At 46.0% G+C, this 22,574-nt stretch overlaps 1 protein-coding gene across 4 annotated transcripts in view; it reads left to right on the top strand.

Moving 5' to 3' along the window:
• Nucleotides 1–21,835, top strand: part of SLC38A5 (solute carrier family 38 member 5) — a 181,322-nt gene extending 159,487 nt beyond the window's left edge. For all 4 annotated transcript variants that reach the window (XM_030193955.1, XM_030193957.1, XM_030193954.1 and 1 more), the window contains 7 exons: nucleotides 432–581; nucleotides 3,666–3,745; nucleotides 5,474–5,574; nucleotides 5,994–6,118; nucleotides 8,945–9,089; nucleotides 10,978–11,081; nucleotides 19,908–21,835. In XM_030193955.1, the coding sequence (XP_030049815.1) occupies nucleotides 432–581; nucleotides 3,666–3,745; nucleotides 5,474–5,574; nucleotides 5,994–6,118; nucleotides 8,945–9,089; nucleotides 10,978–11,081; nucleotides 19,908–20,012 (810 nt within the window). In that variant the 3' untranslated portion in view covers nucleotides 20,013–21,835. The remainder of the gene's footprint in view (nucleotides 1–431; nucleotides 582–3,665; nucleotides 3,746–5,473; nucleotides 5,575–5,993; nucleotides 6,119–8,944; nucleotides 9,090–10,977; nucleotides 11,082–19,907) is intronic.
• Nucleotides 21,836–22,574: the final 739 nt, after the last annotated feature.

Raw genomic sequence — 22,574 nt, 5'->3', positions numbered from 1 at the left:
CTACAAGTTGTCCAGAGATGAGAGAGGTCCACACATGTTTGCTCGTCTGGTTAATGTTAGGTTAGCGAGTTGTTTAAGTTTGTTGTGTTTATTCTGTGTTTCTCCTTATTGCTTGTGTATGTAAATACTGAGGAGTTGAACTGGATGCCAAGAGAGAGATGTCCCAGCTCAGTTTTCAATTCTCTATCTTTATCTGCTGGTTTTTGGACACAACTGTCCCACAAGTTTTGGAATAGTGGGAAGGACTAATGAAAAGAAAATTATCGGATAAGACCTAATGTCTCCTTCCAATATCAGGTATAGGATCCTAGCCCCACAAGTGGATGTGACAGGTTGTGGGACTCTTACAGTCAACTGGAGTTCTATGGGTGACACTCTCCTTTTCCACGTTTATCACAAAGTTGTTGTTTTTTTTTTTTTTGCACTGACAGGTGATGTACAAGAAATTCCATATTTCCTGCCCCCTGAATGAGACCCTATACAATGAGCATCAGGTATACTACAACGGACAAAACAACACCTTTGAAGAGGAGGAAGAGGAAGATGTATGCACGATCAAAATCTTTACCATCAACTCCCAGGTGAGGGAGAGATGGCTTTGCCAGGGGATTAGCCAGATGTGACTTTGTGTAATTAATGGAGCACACTGGGACTCTGACTGCTCCATCTGTTCTCTGCATGCACAAGGCCAGATTAAGGCATACAGCCCAAGTATTTTGCACAGGGCATCCTGAGATGTACTAATCTAGCCATTGCCAACTAGTGTCCTCAGGTGTGCTGGCATGTTTTTGCCTCTGTCAGTCAGCCATTGCTAGGCAGATAGAAGAACAGAGGTGAGCCAGAGCTGCTACTGCCCTCACAAATCTTTTCAGTTAGCATTTACACGGTCAGTAGCAGTACTGACTGCATGACTGTACGTATGTGTTTTTGGTTGTTTTTTTTTTTAATTTGTAGCAGATAAATGTATAACTTTGACCTTTTTAGTCGCAAAATGGCCTACATGTTCAATAGTGAAATTCAACCTCTGCGCCTACGGGCCTAAAAGATTTGCCCACACTACCACAGGGCAATTTTTACTGCAGCTTTGTAAAAGGACCCCTTTATCTCCCTGTGCCTAATCCCAGCTCTGTCACTGATTCTGCACAGGGGAGTCACTTTGAGGTGTATTTTCAAAGCACTTGGACTTAAAGTTATGTGAAGGGGCATTTTCGGTATGATGTCTGTGTCCGACTTTGGACGTTTTGCAAACAATGTCCAAAATCTGAATAGAAAAGAAGGTCATTTTCAAAAAAGAAAAATATTTATCTTTGGGGGTTTTTTTGAAAATACTGTTTTGAACAAGGTTTTGTGATTTGGACGTTTTGCTTTTTGGTCCATTTAAAAAAAAAAAAAAAAAATGTCCAAGTGCAAAATGCACAAAATCAAGCCATTAGGATGTGGGAGGAGCCAGCATTTTTAGTAGACTGGTCCCCCAGACATCCCAGGAAAGCAGTAGGGCACCCTAGGGGGCACTGCAGTGGACTTCATAAAATGCTCCCAGGTACACATCTCACAATTGTTCCCTTAGCTTGTGTGCTGAGCCCCCCAAAACCCACTACCTCCAACTGAACACCACTACCATAGCCCTTATGGGTGAAGGGGGCATCTTTATGTGGGTAATTTCTGGTGAGTTTTGGAGGGCTCACAGTTTCCTCCACAAGTGTAACAGATGTATGAGCTGGGTCCACCTGTCTACAGTGCACTGCACCCACCACTAGACTACTCCAGGGTCCTGCATGCTGCTGTTATGGACCCGAGTATAACATTAACATTTGAGGCTGGCAAGTAATGTTTTTAATCACATTTTTTGGGGGGTGGGAGGGGGTTAGTGACCACTGGGGGAGTAAGGGGCGGTCATCCCTGATTCCCTCCAGTGGTCATCTGTTCATTTAGGGCACCTTTTTGTGCTTTATTCGTTATAAAAACAGATTTAGCTCAAAACGTCTTAGTTTTAGTCCTGAATGGGGTTGGGTTTTTTTTTTGTTCCATTATGGCTGAATGCCCAGATCCTGCCCTTAGCACGCCCCTGACACACCCCCTTGTGATCTGATCGCACTTCTGATGGACTTCATAGAAAAACATCTAAAAATTGGTTTTGAAAATACCAATTTGGATGTTTATGTGAGAAAAACATCCAAATGCAGATGTTGTTCTCTTTTGAAAATGAGCCTCTTAGGGCCCTGTTTACAATGGCGTGCTAGCGTTTTTAGTGCACACTAAAAATTAGCGCAAGCTAACCATGTAGATGCCCATAATATTCCTATGGGCATCTACATGGTTAGCGCACGCTAAAAACGTTAGCGCCCCTTTGTAAACAGGGCCTTTAGTAACCTATGGAACTTTGTAAGTCGAAGTGCTTTGAAAATGAGCCCCTTATCTTCCTGGGCCTAAACTCTATTCCCTGGCTCTCACTGACTCTTTGGGGAAGATGCAGAAAGGTGGCACAGATGGAAGCGCACGGTTAGCATGATGTCTGTGCAGAATTTTATGTAATTTATTTCATAAATGTTGATATACCACCTTTCTCATAGAAAATACATACCAAGGAGGTTTTCTGGGTGCACAGTGCAGAAAAGAGCTTTACATAGAAGTTAGCACTGTGCAAAACCTTGCGTTAGACACCAGCACACAGCATATTAAAATCAATGGTAATGAGGCTCTTAACTTTTCCACCCTGATGCAGAACATCTGAAGAATAAGCGTTGAGAAGGTATACAAGGGTTCTGCGTTAAGGGCAGCACTGATCTGCACATGTGCTGTAATGTTGTTCTGCACAGAAATATTAGCATCACAACAATTTTGTGCACAGAATGTGTTGATACAAGTGCAGGATAACATTACAGCACATGCACAGCTGTGTGCCAATACTTTTTGTTTTGTTCAGACGTGTGCACAGCATTAGCTGCCCTTAGCGCAAAACCTCATACACATGCATCCAGTGTACTCTCCCTGAGTAGTACATAAGCTCTGTGCGGATCTAGTTTGCTTTCTGCGTCAGCGAGCAAGAATTAGGCCATCACAACTCTTTAACACAAGCTTTCTGCATTGGCCCCTCTGTACATAATCTTTCTGCATTTGCCCCTCTGAGTGTGATCTCAGGGGAGTCGTTTTAGCTCGCTGTGCTGCAGTTGGAATCTCCCGCTCTGTGTGTGTGATCCTTTGATCCAGGTCTCAAGTCTTGATACCATCACTACGGGATTAATTGAAAGATGCAGTAAAGGACGGTCTCTACATTTGAAGAGACTTCATCACAAAAACAGCGCACCATGTCAGGGAGGAGGGCTCTCTTTCACAGACAGCAGTGTGCCTATCACAAGAGCTGTTACCTCATCCACTCTCGGCTACTAGGTGGACAAGATTTACTTGTATGTGCCTGTCCTCGATTCACTGCTGTGAATCTTTACACTGGAGCTCTTCGTGGAGTGGACAGTAGTTGCTTTAATGTTATCGATAGCCATATTTTAGCATGGGCGCCTTGTGATGAGCTGATGGTCTGACAAGCCTTTCTGATGAACTAAGCCCAACCCTTGTAATTTGACATTGTCTTGTTTGTGTTATGATGTCTCGTTTTTGAACTGTGATAGTGCTTTGCTTGATATCTAATGTCTTTTATCTTTGCATACCAGACAGCATATACCATTCCCATTCTGGCATTCGCCTTCGTCTGCCACCCTGAGGTTCTGCCCATCTACACTGAACTACGCAGGTAAGATGCTGTACCTAGAACCACATTCCAAGGACCTTACCCCATCCCTACTTTTCTGCCTTTCTTTCTCTTTATCCTTCCGCTATCCCAAGCCCTCTCCCCTGACGTGTATTTTTCAGATTTTCTCCAGGGGCTTTTGCTCCTCCTCTGAGGCACACATATAAGTGATAGCAAAATGCTGATTTGCAAACTGGCCAAACCCTTCTGTCTGGAATGACCTATCCATGTCTCTTTCCTGGTCTGGCTCTCTCCCTACCTGAAGGCACCCTGGCCTTCCTCATTCAAGAGTAAAGCCAATGAGAATCAGTAATGCAGCAAAAAGCTGGATCATTTCACATTTATTTCTCCAATGAATTTTGTTGAAGTTCCCCCAGCAGAAACTCTTCAAATGTGTTTTGCTCCTCACGCCACCTCTCAGAAAACTGCAAAACCGAGGTGTTGGGGTTACAGATTCACATTTGGTTGTGGGCTGAGACCTCAGCTGCAGTGTCATGGTAATTTCTAGCCCAGTGTTTCCGAACCTTTTTCAGTTTGGGGCATAGCTATCATTTCCAAACTGGAGGAGTGGCCTAGTGGTTAGGATGGTGGACTTTGGTCCTGGGGAACTGAGGAACTGAGTTCAATTCCCACTTCAGGCAGCTCCTTGTGACTCTGGGCAAGTCACTTAACCCTCCATTGCCCCATGTAAGCCGCATTGAGCCTGCCATGAGTGGAAAAGCGCAGGGTACAAGTGTAACAAAAAAAAAAAAAAAAGCACACCAGCCTCCACAGATTTATTTATTTATTTAGACATTTATACTCCACGTTATTCCGAACATACTGGAGTTCAATGTGGCTAATAGTAAATAAACAACAGACTTTACAAAGCCTTAAACAAAATATCAAATATAGACCATTGATGGCCAGTTGCAATCTAAACTCCATCAGTGCAGAGGAACCTCTCAAACAGGAGAGCTTTCAGTCTTTTATGAAATACCAAGTAATCAGGCTGGTCCTTCATTGCCATTGGCAGTGCGGATATGGAAGAGGATTCACTGGAGGCTGGGAGGATGCAAAGGAGACAGCTCAAGGGGAGAGATGCTGTGTAGAATATATATGTGTGTTGCACAAAGCAGAGCTTGGTCATCCATGTCCTACATGTTGCCTGTTAATTCCCACACTCAAAGGCTCAGGGTGTATCTAGTTAGGAGAGTGAGGTAGGAATAGCTGCAAATGTGCTCTGAAAGTGCCACTGCTGGTGTCTCTCGCTACTGTGAGGTGCTGAGAGCAAAGTCTATGTGCTGGTCTGGACCTGAGCTTCAAGTAGTGTGACATTGCTTCTGTGACCCACCTGATTACGTCTGAAAGCACACCAGTATACCATGGCCTGTAGTTGCGAAACACTGCTCTAACCCATGTCAAGTTCAGCCTCAGCCCTTCTGAAGATTGCTGCCATCCTCATATAGGCCGGTTTACTTACTGTGCTCATTGATTTCACCTCTGGCAGCTTTTGTCCATAGTTTCTGGATTCCCAGATTTGTGGTTTCTGGATCTTTCCCCTTCAGCCTAGGCACCGTTCCAGTTGGGTTTGTGTGGATTCCAGCACACTCAGCCTATGTGCGCTCATCCAGAATCATTCATCTGCCTCTTGAAACTCCACTGGTACTGCGTTGCGCCAGGCTGGTGGGGTGCAGCTGAGCCCCAGGCCCCTCCCTTCTATAACTCTGCCTCTTTTCTTTTTCTCGGTAGTGCCACCAAAAAGCGAATGCAGAATGTTGGCAATATCTCTATCCTGGCCATGTTTATCATGTATCTGTTGACTGCCATCTTTGGATATCTCACCTTTTATGGTAAGTACCATGATGGAGTGGATTCTGTTCCAGACACCCTGGGAGGTGAGGGATGGGAGAAATTTCTAGAAAAAACCCCAATTACTCACTTCTGTCCAGTATATGAAGATTGCCGATTTTCAGTAACTCCTTGAACCTTGGTCATTTTCTCACTCCATTACTGGAGAGAGGCAGAGATGAGGCATGTGTTCTGAAAGTCCCAGTGTAATAATCCCTTTAGACAACTCCTGTTTATGTCATACAAAAAATGGATTTGTTAAAAGAATTTCAGTTTCCCTTAAGGAAAGGGCCTTATTCATCAAGAAAGGTGTCATCTTTAGACATTCATCCACTGGGTAAGCGTACTGACTCTGTCCCAAGGTTTTGTTTTAAACAGTGTTGGTGCTGGTCTGATTCTAGTTGTTTACATGCCCTGTCAGGTAATGTGGAGGCAGAGATGTTGCACACTTACAGCAAGGTGGATCCCCTGGACAAGCTCATCCTGGGTGTACGAGTGGCTGTCCTGGTCGCCGTCACTCTCACCGTGCCTGTTGTCCTCTTCCCGGTATGTGCCCCAGAAAGGAAGAAGAGTAACACAAGGTGGAAATTTTATAATGCTATACACAAAGGATGTTGTTTGTATTGGGGAGGAGATCAGGATATGTATGTTTTCGTGGGGGAAGGGGGTTAAAGGTAAGCATACTTGAGCTGAAAAAGGGCGTCATGCTTTGCTTATCAGTAGTTGAAGGTTCTGCTGTTGCTGGTAACACTAATGTTTTCTCACACAGGGGCTAAATAGCATGGGAATTGTGTTTTTATGATAATATAAGGTGTGTATTAAACACCATCTGGAAGTGAGCCACACTACCCTTACTGAACCTGTTCCCAAATGAGCTATAAATACCATCTGGAGGGCTCAAAGGGCAGCACCCCCTCTCCCCCCACCACCATCACCACCCTTAATATTATTATCATGGAGAAGGCCTTTGCTAGGGTCTATTGGTCTTTTATGATTAGGGGGCCGATGCTCAAAAGTTGCCATTAAAAACAGCATTCGTTTAGGTCCACGGTTGAAGTTACCAATTTCGAAATGGCGAGCAATGCTCAAAGGAAATCACATGCAAATAAGCTGCACACAATTTCAGCAAGCAGCTCAGTAGGGAAAGTGCAGTCACTCATTAAGCGTTGATGCACCTCACCACACTCACACCTCTACTCACAAAAAAAAAAAAAATGAATACCATATGTTTTTTGTTATTATATATTGCCCTTTAGCTCCTCGTTGTTTCCTTCCAATGTTTCAACGTTCTTTTCCATTGATATATTCCTTAACGATACTTTGATTTTTGTCTTGTATAACTCTTCACAATGTAATCCATAACCGAATTGTAACAAAATGTATTTCCATCATTCATAATGTATTGTAAGCCACACTGAGCCCGCAAAAAGGTGGGAAAATGTGGGATACAAATGCAATAAAATAAATAAATAAATAAATAAATATGCTATACGCAGGCCCAAGAAGAAAAGCTACAATGCGTGTGCAGTGGATGTACCTCCGCAATGTGCCTCAGCCTTTTTTTTTTTTTAGTTCCATGAATACATTTTTACAGTTAATTTTTGTAGAGTTCCACGACAACTTTCACACCCTTAGGGAGGTTTATTGTTTATGTGTGTATGTTTGAAAGCCGTGTATAGCTTTTTTTCCCAACTATGGGTGCCGTGGATGTGTCTCCACAACCCACAACATGCCTCAGCCTTTTTTTTTTTTTTTGTGTTCCATGACAACTTTTTCACAGTACTGTTACGGGTGGGACACACGCACATGGCATATTTAACACATATGTGCAAATACTATGAAAATATGACAGCAGACTGCTCTGCCGAGAAGTCGCCGTCATTGACAGCTTCAGATCGCCCAGAAAATTTTGCACATTAAAGGTAGGAGCTACTTTTTGTGCATTGCTCAGAATGCTCATTTCAATACTAATCAGCTCATTGTAAATACATTTGCATAGGATTATCGTTGGCTGCTACCGCAAACAGTAAGATTGATTCAGAACCCCTTTGTGCATTACTCATTGAATAATGTGATTGCTAAACTAGCTAGAACCGGTCTAAATTGGATGTTGCTAGCACGGTAAGCTTTGTGCATCAGGCCCTAGGACCCTAGAGAGGGAAAGGTTGGGACCCAGATTTGTGAACTAGGTCTGGATTTTTATTTTTTAAAAACCCTGGCTTGTTGGGGGATATTTGAAAGCCTTTAAATTAAGGCAAGGTACATTGTCTCCTTTGCTTTTTGCTATGGTTATAGTACCTCTTGCACAGAAGACAGACAATGGGCAAGCAGTAGGGATAAACACATCAGGTTTGGAGCACAAAATGTCCATTCTTACGGATGTCACCGAGCTAGAAATGTCTTTGATTGCCTTAACACAGTGGCTGTATATTTTGGGAGTTTTTGTATTTTCTTTTATTGCATGCAGTATTCTCAAATTGCTTTTGGATAGGGTGTGAATTCAGGTGTCTGTATCAATGTTATTGGAATCCATTCTGGACAGGGATCACATCCTTAGATTGCAGAATACAAACCCAGAAATTACATTAAATGAAATTCTTTTACGTAAGACCCAAGTTCAACTGCATTTAATTTGTCTTAAACCGTACAAGAGGTTTTCTACCCAGTCCTCGAGGCACACTCAGACAGTCGGGGTTCTCAGGATATCCTCATTGAATTCAGTGGGAATATCCTGAAAACCCCGACTGGCTGGGTGTTCCCCAAGGACTAGGTTGAAAACTCAACAAAATAATGTAGATATGACCAGTGGTAAATCAGGTAAATCTATACAAACTCTAATATAATCACTCGCCAGTTGTAAATTGCCTTTACTTCTAAAGGTATATTCTTTATCAGTTATCTTTCAAAAAGCTCAAATTGTCTTCCAAAAAGCTCTACTCTTGAGCTTTGCTTTGGACTAATATTTCCTTATTGACCTCTGTATTTATAAGCTCTATGCCTCAGCGCCAAACAGTAACAATACTAGCACTTGGCTGATAAAAATAGCAACAACAAGGAGTTTTCCCGATGATAGAAACTTCACATTAGGCATCTCATTGGTGCTGGTGTAAACCTAGGATTTTCAAATCCATCAGGTTTCTGAGGGTTTCTCCTTTGATAAAGAATATACCTTTAGAGGTAAAGGCAATTTACAACTGACGAGTGATTATATTAGAGTTCGACTAGGTTGAAAACCCCTGCCATACACAAAACAAAACCTGTGGATGACCTTGTGAAGGTTAGCTATAAAGAAATTCTTTTTGAGTTTACAATTTGTGTCCTTTGCCTACAGTGTAACTCACTCTCTTCTTTCCTTCAACCCCTGCATGATAGATACGTCGAGCCATCCAGCAGATGCTCTTCCCAGGCAGGGATTTTCACTGGATCCGGCACATCGTCATCGCCATCTGCCTCCTTTTTGTTGTCAACTTGCTGGTCATCTTCGTACCCAACATTCGTGACATCTTTGGAGCTATGGGTGAGTCATGCCACATCTCCATTGGCCGATGCCAGTGCTGCCCAAGATTGGATAGGTGCATTGACAGCAACCGATAGCTAAGAACAAAACTACAAGACTAATTAGTCTCTACCTCCATTTAAGACCGTTGAGAAGTACTCTCAATAAGAGTAGATAACAGCAAACCTTTTAAGGATTTATAAGAATTCCACCACCCACCCACCTCCCCCTGCCCAAACCCACAACATAACCCCCCCCTTTCACCTCCCCCCCCCCTCCTTAACAAGAGCAATGTCTCAAAAGGGGTTCCCAAATAGCTTCCCATTTGGCCAGAGTACGACAGCGAATTGCCCAAAGCTTTTCCATTTCGCAAATATACCAAAGTTTGTTTAACCATTTAACCAAAGGGGGAACCATAGGAGATTTCCAGTGGGCAGCCAAAGTCACTCTTGCAGCAGACATAGCGTGCCTAGTTAATAATGCCTGAGATTTGGTGAGACCAGGAGGTTTCTTAGTAAATATGAAATACTCAGGAGACCATTTAATAGGTCTAAGAAACCAACTCTGTAATCTGTGTTGTATAGCTTACCAAAAGGCCCGCACTTTAAAACAGGACCACCAAATGTGGCTCATGGTCCCACGTTGACCACACCCACACCAGCACAAAGGAGATACATTAGGAAACATGGTGAAGATGTACAGGAGTCAAATACCATCTACAGAGTACTTTAACTGCACTCTCCTTGAAGGGGACTGACATAGACACTTCCATTAACCCATTCTCCAAGAGAGACCAGTCATCCTCACCCATGGTTACCCCCAATTCTCAATGCCAACGCACACGATGGTCTAAAAGGGGACACATTTGCGTGCATTGATATATGTACAAGCATGTGATAAGACCCTTTGTGCCCTTAGAGTCCTCACATTCAATGAAAGATTCCTCCAGTGGTGTACCAAGGTGGGGGCGGTCCGCCCCAGGTGCATGCCGCTGGGGGGGGGGGGGGGGTGCCGCGCGCCGGTCAGCGTCGTTCGTTTCCATGCTCCCTCTGCCCTGGAACACCCCCCCCCCCCAGTGGCGTGCACCCGGGGGGGGGGGGGGTCGCTGCACCCGGGGGGCAGGGTGCATCGGCAATCCGCCCCGGGTGTCAGCCCCTCTAGGAACGCCACTGGATTCCTCCCGCAATATTTTAGCCTTAATGACAGCGGAGGAAAGGAAATGTTTCAACTGAGAATAAGTAAAAGCCTCACAAGGGGCAATCACATATTTTTAAATGCTGCATGCTGTCGCAAAAATTATACCTGGATATTCAGTGCCAGGTCACATCTTGGTACTGGCATTAAATATCTGGCATGTGCAGACAGCCAAAAAAAAGAATGCTATTTGTCTGGTTAACTTAATTGAATATCAGCACATATCTGGTTAAGTGCCGACTCCACCCCTGAACCAACCACACAGTAGTCGTTTCGGCTTTAGTGGTTAGAGGGGTCAGTGCCACTGAATATTATCTTGGGGACCTGCTCAGTTTGAGTTAACTGGGTAAGAGCCTTTCTTAACCGGTTAACTCACTTTGGATATCATGCCTGTAGATTTCCAAACATACGAATGACAGGACCTCTTATTTGGTTAAGAATGTGGCGGTTCTCATTTGTAGAAGCCCATAAGCACCAGGGCACCTGAGTGCGATAGTGACCAGCTTATTAGATGAAAAGGCTGACTGAGAACTAGGAGAGCTGAGTTGAAGTCCTATTCTTGCTACTTACTACATATAACCTGTAGCCAAAGTCAATTCATGTCCCACCTACAAACTCATGATTTCATACAAATGCTGAGGTTCTTAAGAGTGGCACTGCTTATTTTTCAGGTATTCAAGTTCTCACCTCTTTTTCTTTTCCTCATTACACACAGGAGCCACAACAGCCCCCAGCCTGATTTTCATTTTGCCTGGTATATTCTATATCCGCATCGTCCCCAATGAGAAGGAGCCACTGAGGTCCCGCTCTAAAATCCAGGTAAGTTGGTGTAGTCAGGTTTTTCTGCTATGCTGCCTGTATTTCTCATAAAAGGAAGGAGAAGAACTCATTTAAGGAAATATTTCTTTACAGTAAGGGTAGTGGATTCATGGAACAGCCTCCCAGAAGTATCAAGATTCAAGAGACCCTGGGGACAGATACAGAGGATCCTCAGTGGTGAGAGATAGCGAGGATACTTACCTGTAGCAGGTATTCTCTGATTACAGCAGGCTTTATATTCTCACAAGTGGGTGACGCCGATCCGCGTTGCCCAGTCCGGCATTTACCACAGCTAAATGAGAACTTTGAGGAGCATGAGATGCACTCCACTACACATGTTCAAGTGCCTTTCTGCCGCCTGTGAGAACGCAGTCTCCTCAATTTAATACTATAGCTAAAAATAAAGTACAAATAACAAAGGAGACAACGCCAAGGGGAGGTGGGAGGGATTGTGAGAATATGAAGCCTGCTGTCCTCGGAGAATACCTGCTACATGTAAGTAGCTTCACTTTCTCCGAGGACAAGCAGGCTTATATATTCTCATAAGTGGGATATCCCTAGCATCCAGGCTCACCAAAAACAACAAACACTGGTCAATTAGCGAGGACATAACTCAGATTAACCTGAAACTATATGCAATCTGAATGAGTGTGCAGCCTGGAACAGAATAAAATAGGCCTAGGAGGTGGAGTTGGATTCTAGATCTCAAACAGTTTCTGCAACACTGTCTGCCCGAATCAACTGGCGCGTCAAGTATCTTGCTCAAGGCAGTAGTGTGATGTGAATGTGTAGACTGAAGAGCATGTCGCAGCCTTGCAAATTTCTTCAATGGAGGTTGACCTCAAGTGGGCTACCGACGTGGCCATGGCTCTGACATTATGAGCTGTGACATCACCCTCCAAGGCCAGCCCAGCCTGGGCATAAGTGAAGGAAATGCAATTTGCTAGCCAGATTGAAAAGGTGCTTCCCAATGGCCACCCCCTGTTGGGATCAAAAGAAACAAAAAGACGAGCAGACTGTCTGTGGGGCCTTATCCGCTCCATGTAGTAAGCCAATGCTCCTGCAGTCCAAGGTGTGCAAGCTGCTTTCGCCAGGATGGGCATGAGGTCGGGGAAAGAATGTTGGCAAGACAATCAAGTGGTTCAGATGGAACTCTGACACCACTTTTGGAAGGAACTTAGGGTGCAGGCGGAGGACTACTCTGTTGTGATGAAACTTAGTATAAGGTGCATCCACCACTAAGGCCTGAAGCTCACTGACTCTATGAGCTGAAGTAACATCCACCAAGAAAATTACCTTCCAGGTCAAGTACTTCAGATGGCAGGAATTCAGTGGCTCAGAAGGAACTTTCATCAGCTGGGTGAGAACAACGTTGAGGTCCCATGACACTGGTGGAGGTTTGACAGGGGACTTTGACAGAAGCAAACCTCTCATGAAGTGAACAACTAGAGGCTGTCCAGAGATGGACTTACCCTCTACACGTTGATGATAAGCACTAATTGCACTAAGGTGAATCCTTACGGAGTTGGTCTTGAGACCAGACTCTGATAAGTGTAGAAGGTATTCAAGCAGGGTCTATGTAGGGCAAGTAAGGGAATCTAGGGCCTTGCTCTCACAGCAGACTGCAAACCTCCTCCATTTAAAAGAGTAACACTCTTAGTGGAATCTTTCCTGGAAGACAGCAAGACATGAGAGACAGCCTCCGAGAGACCCAAGGAAGCAAATTCTAGGCTCTCAGCATCCAAGCTGTGAGAGCCAGAGACTGGAGGTTGGGATGTAGAAGTGATCCCTCATTCTGCGTGATGAGGGTCGGAAAACACTCCAATCTCCATGGTTCTTCGGAGGATAATTCCAGAAGAAGAGGGAACCATATCTGCTACAGCCAGTACGGCACAATCAGTATCATGGTTCCGTGGTCTTGCATGAGTTTCAACAAAGTTTTGCCCACTAGAGGTATTGGAGGATACGCATACAAAAGACATCTCCCCCAATAGAGGAAGAAGGCATCTGACGCTAGTCTGTCGTGGGCCTGAAGCCTGAAACAGAACTGAGGAACCTTCTGGTTGATCTGAGTGGGAAAAAGATCTGAAGATCTTGCGGGCTCTGCCTATATTGAGAGACCACTTGTGCAGTTGCATTATTCTGCTCGGTCTGTCGGTAAGGATATTGTTTGTGCCCACTAGATAAGTGGCTTGAAGGAGCATGCCATGTTTGCGAACACAATGCCACATCCGGATATCCTACAGACACATAGGGCGTGATCCAGTGCCCCCCTGCTTGTCAACCTGATTGTCTGTTTCAGTGAGAACAATTTGGAGAGAGAACTGATCTCTGAAAGCCTTTAGAGCATTCCAGATCTCCTGAGGCTCCAGGAGATTGATCTGAAGATTTGTTTTCTGGGACGACCAAGCACCTTGAGTGTGAAGCCCATCTACATGAGCTCCCCAACCCAGGAGAGATTCATCCATCATCAACACTTTTTGTGTCTGAGGAATTTGAAATGGAAGTCCCAGAGTCAAATTGGATCGAATGTTCCACCACTAAAGAGAGCATACAAGCTCTGGGGACACTTGGATGACATCTTCTAGACTTCCCGTGTCTTGATACCACTGGAAGCCAGGGTCCACTGACATGATCTCATGTGAACACTGTGGAAACCATGTGGCCAAACAATCTCAACATCTGCCGAGCTGCGACCTGCTGAGAGTCACAAACCTTGGACGCTAGTGAGACAGCATTGTCCACTCTCGTCTCCGGAAGGTAGATTCGAACCTTCTGTGTGTCGAGCAGGGTTCCTATGAATTCCAATTGCTGGACAGGGCAGACATGGGAATTGGGGTAGTTTTAAACGAATCCTAGTTGCTCGATCACCTGAATAGTCATCCGCATAGACTCCTGAGCACCCTCCTCTAAGGTGCTCTTCACCAGCCAGTCGTTGAGATACAGGAGCACATGGCCTCCCAGTCTGCATAGCAATGCTGCAACTACCGCTAGACATTTGGTGAAGACCTTGGGAGCTGACATGAAGCCAAAAGGCAACACGTGGTACTGAAAGTGATGTGTTCCCAGCCGAAATCAAAGATACTTCCAGGGGGCTGAACGCATTGGGATGTGAGTATATGCACCCTTTAAGTCCAGACAGCATAGCCAATCGTTTCTCTGAATCATTGGGAAAACGGTGCCCAGGGAAACCATCCTGAGCTTTTCTCGGACTAGGAATTTGTTCAGGGCCCTTAGGTCTAGGATGGGATGCATCCCCCCTGCTTACTTTTGCACAAAGAAGTACCTGGAATAGAATCCCTGCCCTTCTTCCCCTGGTGGAACGGTTCGACTGCATGGACCTTCAGAAGGGCGGAGAGTTCCTCTGCAAGTACCAGCCTGTGCTGAGACCTGAATGAATGAGCTCTCAGTGGGCAGTTTGGAGGTTTTAGGTGCCGATTAACAGCATATTCGAGATAGACTATTTGAAGAACCCACCGGTCAGAGGTTATAAGAGGCCACCGTTGGTGAAAAAATTTCAGCCTCCCCCCAACTGGCAAGTCGTCTGGGACAGACACTTTTACTGCAGCTATGCTGTGCTGGAACCAGTCAAAAGCTCATCCCTTGCTTTGCCTGGGGAGCAGCAGGGGCCTTTGGTGCATGCTATTGACGTGAACGAGATTGCTGGGGCTGAGCCTGAGTAGGCTGGCCAGCCGAAGGGTTGTACCTACACCTAGGATAGTAATAGGGAACTCCTCCTTGGCTTGCCAAAAGTCCTCCTAGCTAAGGAGGTTGATGCAGAAGGTGAACGGTGGGAGAGAGAAGAGATGGTATCAGTATGTTTTTTGATTTGGTCAGCGACCTCTTCAACCTTCTCTCCAAAAAGGTTATCCCCCTGGCAAGGGGCATCAGCCAACCTCTGCTGAACAGAATGTTCTAAGTCAGAAACACGCAGCCATGAGTCTGCGCATTGCTATACTTTGAGCAGAGACCCTGGATGCCATATCAGAAGTGTCGTAAGTGCCCCTGGCCAAGAACTTTCTACATGCCTTTTGCTGCTTGACCAACTGGCAAAAAGGCTCAGCCTGCTCTGGAGGGAGTGTGTCATCAAAGTCTGACAGCTGGCACACCGAGTTTTGCAAGTAAACACTTGTGAAGGGCTGTTAAGATTGTATATGGGAAATGAGTATTGAAGCCTGGTACATCTTCCTCCCAAAAAAATCCAGGGTTCTAGCTTCTCTGCCTGAAGGCACCGAGGCATAGTCCCTGGAACTCCTGGCTCTTTTGAGAGCGGATTCCACCACCATGGAATTAAGAGGCAACTGAGGCCTATCAAAACCAGGCACACTGTGGAGCCGATACCAGGTGTCAGTCTTCCTGGGCATAACAGGAACCAACAGAGGAGACTCCCAGTTCCTGATGAGGACTTCCTTGAGTACCTCAGGAGAGGTGCAGTCACAGCCTCCTTAGGAGATGTGTAGTCAAGGACCTCAAGCATCTTGGCCCTAGGCTCATCCTGTACTTCAAAGGAAATGGAATGGCATTAGCCATTTCCTTTACAAAAGATGGAAATAAAAGGCTCTCAGGAGGAGACTTTCTCCTTTCAGGTGGAGGGGAGGGGAGGGTTCAGAGGGAATCCCATAAGACTCGTTCGAGGAAAAGTACCTGGGATCCTCTGAATCCTATGAGTGCTGCTTTTTGCTCTCAGACAGTGCCTCCCAATGGGAGTGTCAAGACTGAACCTGCCTCAGTGCCAAGGAACCATGTCCTCAAGAGCAGCGTTGAGAAGTCGACTTCCATCTCAACTCTAGTGAAGCTTCCTGCACCGACATTGAGGGAGTTACAGCTTGGGTGGCAGTTGACTCCGGGTCTGCATGCTGCACTAGCGTTGGAGGCCATACCGCTCACTGAGGGCCAAGTGGGGCTTGAATGGGAGGCAAGGTAGGCACAAGCACCCCCAATGCCGATGTACACCGTTGCATGAGATCATCCAGCAGCTCAGGGAGCAAGGCCCGGATGCGCTGATCAAGGGCCGACACCAGGAAAAGCTGGGATGCTGGCTCAGGCACAGGTTGCAGAACCGCTGGGATCGACAGGGAGTTAGGAGACAGGTGCATTGGTACCTCCTGAATTGAGGGAGAGCGGTCCTCCCGGCACCGACACTTCTCAGGTGCTGAATCCTTTGACATCCCGGAGCTCCTGGCATCATGTGTCGAGGGTGACCAATGACGATTCTTCTTGGTTTTGCGTGAAATGTGTCACCAAGGCTCCTCGGTGCCGACGAGGACAACATCAAATCCAAACATCGCCTTGGGGTCAGGTCCAACGGACAGTCCCAGGGGACCTGCACAGCAGGAGGCCTCGAGGCAGGTGGAGACCCACTCAATGTGTCACTGCTCCCAGTGTCTATGGGTCTAGTAGCATCCATGCTTACCGATGTTCCCGATGCCGGTGTGATGCTTGACATTGATGCCGATGCTTCTAATGAGGAACCGGTATTGGCTGTAAAAATCCTCTCTTGTTGAGCCTCTCTGGAAAGCTGAGTCCTGTTCATGTAAAGACAGAGAACCCAGTTAGCTGGACTATGGTTGGGCCCAAGACACTGCATACACTAAGAATGGGTGTCTTTCCCAGAGATTGTCTGATTGCACCGAGCACTTACATAGTAGATGATGGCAGAAAAAGACCTGCATGGTCCATCCAGTCTGCCCAACAAGATAAACTCATATGTGCTACTTTTTATGCATACCTTATCTTGATTTGTACCTGTCCTTTTCAGGGCACAGACCGTGTAAGTCTGCCCAGCACTATCCCCGCCACCCAACCACCAGCCCCGCTTCCCACCACCGGTTCTGGCACAGACCGTATAAGTCTTCCTCAGGGTTGGGTCTACTTATGCCGCACTCATTGCATGGGAACGTTGACAAGGGGCTCCCAGAATCTGTCAAGCAAGCCACGGGGGGGGGGGGGGGGGGGGGGGGGGAGTGGTAGCGGACCCTACCAGTCAAAAAAGTAAAATATTATCTCCACATCTATGCCTGTCCCTGGTTTCATCCCTCTTCCCCCCCCCCCCCCCCCCCCCCAGTATTACATCAGAACATAAGCATAATTTACTACTTTGTAGCTTCGTTGTGTGCTCCCTAGTCCTAATATTTTTGGAAAGAGTAAACAAGCAATTCATATCTACTCATTCCACTCCACTCATTATTTTATATACCTCTATCGTATCTTCCCTCAGCCATTGAAGCCACTGGGAATCTTTGTGGACACGGATGAGAAAACTTTGTTGGCTAAATTAAATGATATGATGGTGCCTGAAAAAGGGGCAAGGCATGGTAAAAAGAAAAGGTCCCGGCCAAAGTCGAGGCCTAAAAGCAGTCCAATGACGGCGGAAAAAGAAACAAAAAACTTAAAACCGGGCAAAAAATGAAGGAAATTAAAGGAAGAACAAAACGGAGGTTCCCACAACAGGAATACAATCAAAGGGCGAAAAAGAACCGAAAAAATAGCCCTCTCGAACTGAACAACATGAGGAGATGATAAGAAAAAACACTTTCTCACATAGAAAAAGAAGAACTGAGGAGACTGCGTTCTCCCAGCGGGCGGGAAGGCACTCGGGCATGTGCGGTGGAGCTCATCTCCACAAAGCTCTCATGTAGCTGTGGTAAATGCTGGACCGGGCGACGCAGATTGGTGTCACCCACTTGTGAGAATATATAAGCCTGCTTGTCCTCAGAGAAACAGAAGATTCTCAGTGGTGGAAAAGTGAGGGTTGTAGCCTGGGACAGATGCAGAGGATCCTCAGTTGTGGGAGAGTAGAGCCTTGGACAGATTCAGAGGAGCCTTAGTGATAGGGGAGGGGTAAGGCCTGGGATAGATCAGAGGATCCTCAGTGATGAGGGAGTGAGGGGTAAAGCTTGGGACAAATGCAGAGGAGCTTCAGTGGTGTCAGAGAAGTAGTAGGTAATTAGGGGCAGGGAAGTGACATCCCCATTTAACATGAACAGAAATGGATGGTCCAATAAGGGACACTGTATCCAACCTGGCAAAGCAACAATCCAACTAAAAAGTAATTATTAATAGGTGAGAAAAAAGGACAGCAAAGCCAGCAATTGAGTAGTGGAAGATAGTGCGCCTAGGGGTCTACATTGTGCAGCCTTCACAGCACTGGCAGAGATATCGGAGATGGAGTCTAATGAAGAGCAGCAGTAGGATCCCGAGGTGGTCAGCTTCAGAACAATTAGGGTAGATGTGAAGGGCCTGATTTGCAAATTGAACATGCAGACTGCTGTACTCAAGGGGAAAATAAAGGAGGTGGTAAGATAAATCAAAGATAATTAAGCTGAGATCGGGGTCCGAGTGAACATTGTTTAAAGATGGGTCAAGGAATATAATAAAGCAGTGGTAGAATTGAAAAGGTTTTCAGAGGACTTTTTGTTGTTGTTTTGGGTTTTGTTTTGTTTTTTTAAACTGGTGGTGGTGTGTTTGTGTCTATGAATCTTTGAGTGCCAAACTCCTTCCTGTCATATGAGGGGAATCTTTTCCTGGACATTCTCTCCTATTGCTTCTGGGGATTATTTATTGGTCCGTTTCTATTGCCAGGGGACTCTAAGAAATAAGTTCAGAAACCGTTTTATGAGATTTGAAGAAGAAAAGACCTGGGCTCTTTCCTCCCAAGCCACCTAGATGCAAGGCCTTTGGGCCAGTTCATGGGTGTGTCACACATTGTGCACAGAAGTCCATCTCCACTGGACAGAGAGAGAATTTTTGTAGAATGACTGGTGGAAAATGGGAGGGAGGGAGGGAGAGAGATGGATGGACAACTCTGTATAAGCCCCTTTCCTGCAACCCGTCTCTGTGCATTCACTGCTTATTGCTGCCAGAGACAGGACCTCTGATCTGACCCCTTCTAGTAACTCTTATGTTTTTACATGTAAAGATGAAAGCATGTGGATTTGTGAAACACGTCACCATAGGATTTGATCCCCAAAACTTTGAGCAGTCAGAATCTGGCACAAGTTGTGGCAGAAACCCACCTTTACAATGCTAAGTAGAAACAGGAAAATGGGAACGTGTATCTATGAGTTTAGAAAGCAAAAAAAAAATAGACAAGAGACGGGGGATCTTATGGATAGTTTACAAGATCAGTGAATGCTTCCCTTTTGTCCTCTTCCCTTTTGTGATGTGAACATTTTTGCACAGAGTATTAACAGAACCAGTAATCTTTTTCATCAGCAAGCACACAGTTGACTGGCACAGGAACCCCTCAGGAGCCAGCAGGAGAGGGAGTGGGGGACACAGGCCCCAGCCAGAACATGGTGAGGGAAAGGGGCTTGATCCGCTATTATGGGTCATCCTGCAGCCTGGTTTACCTCTGGCCTGGACACTATGGCAAGCTTCAGTAGTGCTTAGATCTTTCTTGGAGATGATCCCTGCACAGTTATATAACTGGATAGGTTGAAAGTGGCCCTCTGATTGCCTTATAGCTCTCTCTACCTGAAGATTCAGGCTTAAACACCAAACAAACAAACAAACCAAAAAAATCCCAACATATCCATAGCTAATTGTATAGCACAGTGACAGCAAAACAAAAACAATAAAACTAAACTTTCTGACCCCAAACTTGGTGATCAGCAGAAATCTCCCTAGCTTGGTATTTTCATGAGTCTCACTACATCCTCATCACATGTGCTCATCCCTCTGTCCTCCAAACTCATTGTCCTGTTTTGTAGTACAATGTGAGCACTAGCATCACACAGATTTCAACTGCAACAACTGAGCAGATGATTTTTAATGTCTTAGTAATAATTTTCTCTCTCTCTCTTTCTCTCACTGTTACCATTACAGGCAGCCTGCTTTATGGTCCTGGGTTTCATCTTCATGGTTATGAGCTTGAGTTTCATCATCATGGACTGGGTGCTAACAGGTGAAAGTCGAAGCGGGGGTCATTAACCTAGAGCCCGCCCTAGGCCTTCCCTTTATCCCATCCTGTTCCAGCAGAGACAGAGTGATGCAAACAAACTCAGCTTCTTTTGTCTCATGCGTTGACTCCATGCAGTCTTTGGAGAGTGAAGGCAATCACAAGACAAAGCATTCATCCATCCATTCATCCATCCATCCACACTCTCTCTGCCATCACCATGGAAATGGCTCCAATTCACTGCCGGTTCTCTAGCCATGGGAATGACATGGTGCAGCTCCTCCAGTCCCTGTCATCTTCTCAGTAATAGTGGAAATGGGACTCCAGCCTTCCCCCCTTGGTGTCATGGAACCAGGGTGTGGACATCGCCTCAGTTCCTCCCGCCATCTTTGACGCATAGAAAGAGGTTCAGGATTGTACCATTTCCTGCCACCTTTGGAATCATGGAAACCTGTCAGTTTTCCTGCTTTGGCTGCAGTAAACCTTTGTCATTCACCATGAAGGCTGGAACTTACCTTTCTTTTTGAACCCCTACAGCTCACGCAGCACATCTCTCAACTTTAAATCCCCCAAACCAGCTGCTTGTGACACAGCAGTGTCAGCTTTGACTAGGATCTGGAGTGGAGAGAGTCAGTAGCTGTCCATAAAGAGTGGATGTAATTTATTTAATTTGGAGTAGTAAAGGGTAAAATAACCCACTATGGGATTCTCTCGCTTCTCTGACCTGTGCGGAAGGAGAAGGCAGAGAGGAATGCGCTTGCTAAGTAAAACAACCTAAAAGGTCTTCAAAGGAAACAAACTATATTTTTGCCTTTTAAAAGCAATTTTTAACTGGGTAAGGCTTTATTAAGTGACTGCAGAGCAAACCATTTGCAAATGGTCTGTACTAAGTATCCATGAATGCCAAAATGACCACCGTGCCTTCAGATCTGCGAGGTCCTACTCTCTCTTGAATGGCCTCCAAATCACTAGACTCCAGCTCGGGCCAGTCACCAAACTGGCTAGTCTGTGACAAAGGATCATATGACTGAGCCAGGCCTGTAACATTGGTTTAAAAACAACCTCACGTGACTCATTGGTCATCCTCCCAAACCTATTTTCAAAGACCAGGGCTGTACAAATGAAAGAATTGCATGTATATATGTTGATTATTTTCCTTATGAAAGTACATTGAGTCATTTAATGAGCCTCCTTCTTTGCACAAATGAGCTACAGAGAGCCACCTTCCCAATGCCAACTTTCCCCTGATGTCTCCAGAGGGCCAGTGGCAGACGTGAACTCTGTGGAAATCAAAACTAGGTTCACTAAGATCACCTATGATAGACTCAGCCAGTCTTCATTTTTGCTGCTCCCCCCACCCCCCTTTGTGTGCATGGAGATATACCCCCCAATATTCAGCCGGTGGCAGTCAGCTGATCTTCACTGGCTAACGTATTCCCTGATATTCTGTGCCAGGCCATGTCTGGCCACCAGCACTGAATATTGAAGATTTTTTGGATGGGCTGGGTACCCGACACACAGGCCTGGACGATATTCAGCCAGGGCCACATAAAAGTTATGCAGCCCTGGCTGAATATAGGGCTGGCTGGCCCGCATAACTTAAACATTTTTTTTAACATTTCTTTTTATTGAGTAAAGCGCCCCTCCCCCTGCCAGTGTCCCCTTCTTTCCCTCCCACCCCTTATCAAGACTCCCCACCCCTGGAAGATCCCCACCCCCCAGCTGTGCAGGTAGGCCCTCCCTCTGGGCCTACCTGTATCCCTGGTGGTCCAGCAGGGTCATTGGGGATAGGAACAAGGGGGCTGCATTCCTGCCCTCAACAACCCCGCTGGACCAGCAGGGATACAGGTGGGGGGGGGGGGGGGTCTTGATAAGGGCCGGGAAGGGGGAGGGAAAGAAGGAGACATTGGGTGGGGGGGGGGGGGGCTTGAATAAAGAAAAAGAAATTTAAAAATGTTATGCGGTTGCTGGCCTGATATTCAGTGCCGGCACCCCACATAGCTAAGTGGCCTTATTTAGGACAGCTTAATGAAGCCGGTTAGCTATGTGGGTGCCGGCACTGAGTATTGCGGCTCCTCCCCAGTGCTGCTGTCAGCGCTGCCCCTGACCTGCCCACTTTTTGTTTGGACGATCTCGGGGGGATATTCAGCGGCACTGTCCAGTTATGTGCCGCTGAATATCCCCAGTTAGGTGCCGGGAAGCTATTTAAGCGGGCAGGAGAGGCTCCCTGCCCGCTTAAATCGCTTAGAATATCGGCCTCATAGTTTTCACATCCCTAAAAATGCAGACACGACATCTCCATACCTTCAATGGAGGGTGAAGCCAAGACAGGTCCAGTAATCAGGCAGCCCTGTGCTAGGGAAGTTGACAAAATCTCAGGGGAGCCTAGCAAATTCCAAGTTTAGAATTCTTGAAGGGCATCTCAGCGGCAGCTGGGATGGGTTTAGCCCACCCTATTTCTTCCTTTTTTCCTGTCTTCCTGGTACAACTGTGGATTCTTAATGGGACAACTGAAACCAAAAAGATCAGAGTTTCTTTGAGATGGGTGCCAAAAAATAAACAAGATTGTACTGTTCGTTGGGTTGGTCCATGCA

Source organism: Microcaecilia unicolor, chromosome 2 (assembly GCF_901765095.1).
Source record: "Microcaecilia unicolor chromosome 2, aMicUni1.1, whole genome shotgun sequence".
Taxonomy (NCBI): Eukaryota; Metazoa; Chordata; class Amphibia; order Gymnophiona; family Siphonopidae; genus Microcaecilia; species Microcaecilia unicolor.
This window is presented reverse-complemented; position numbering and strand designations above follow the sequence as displayed.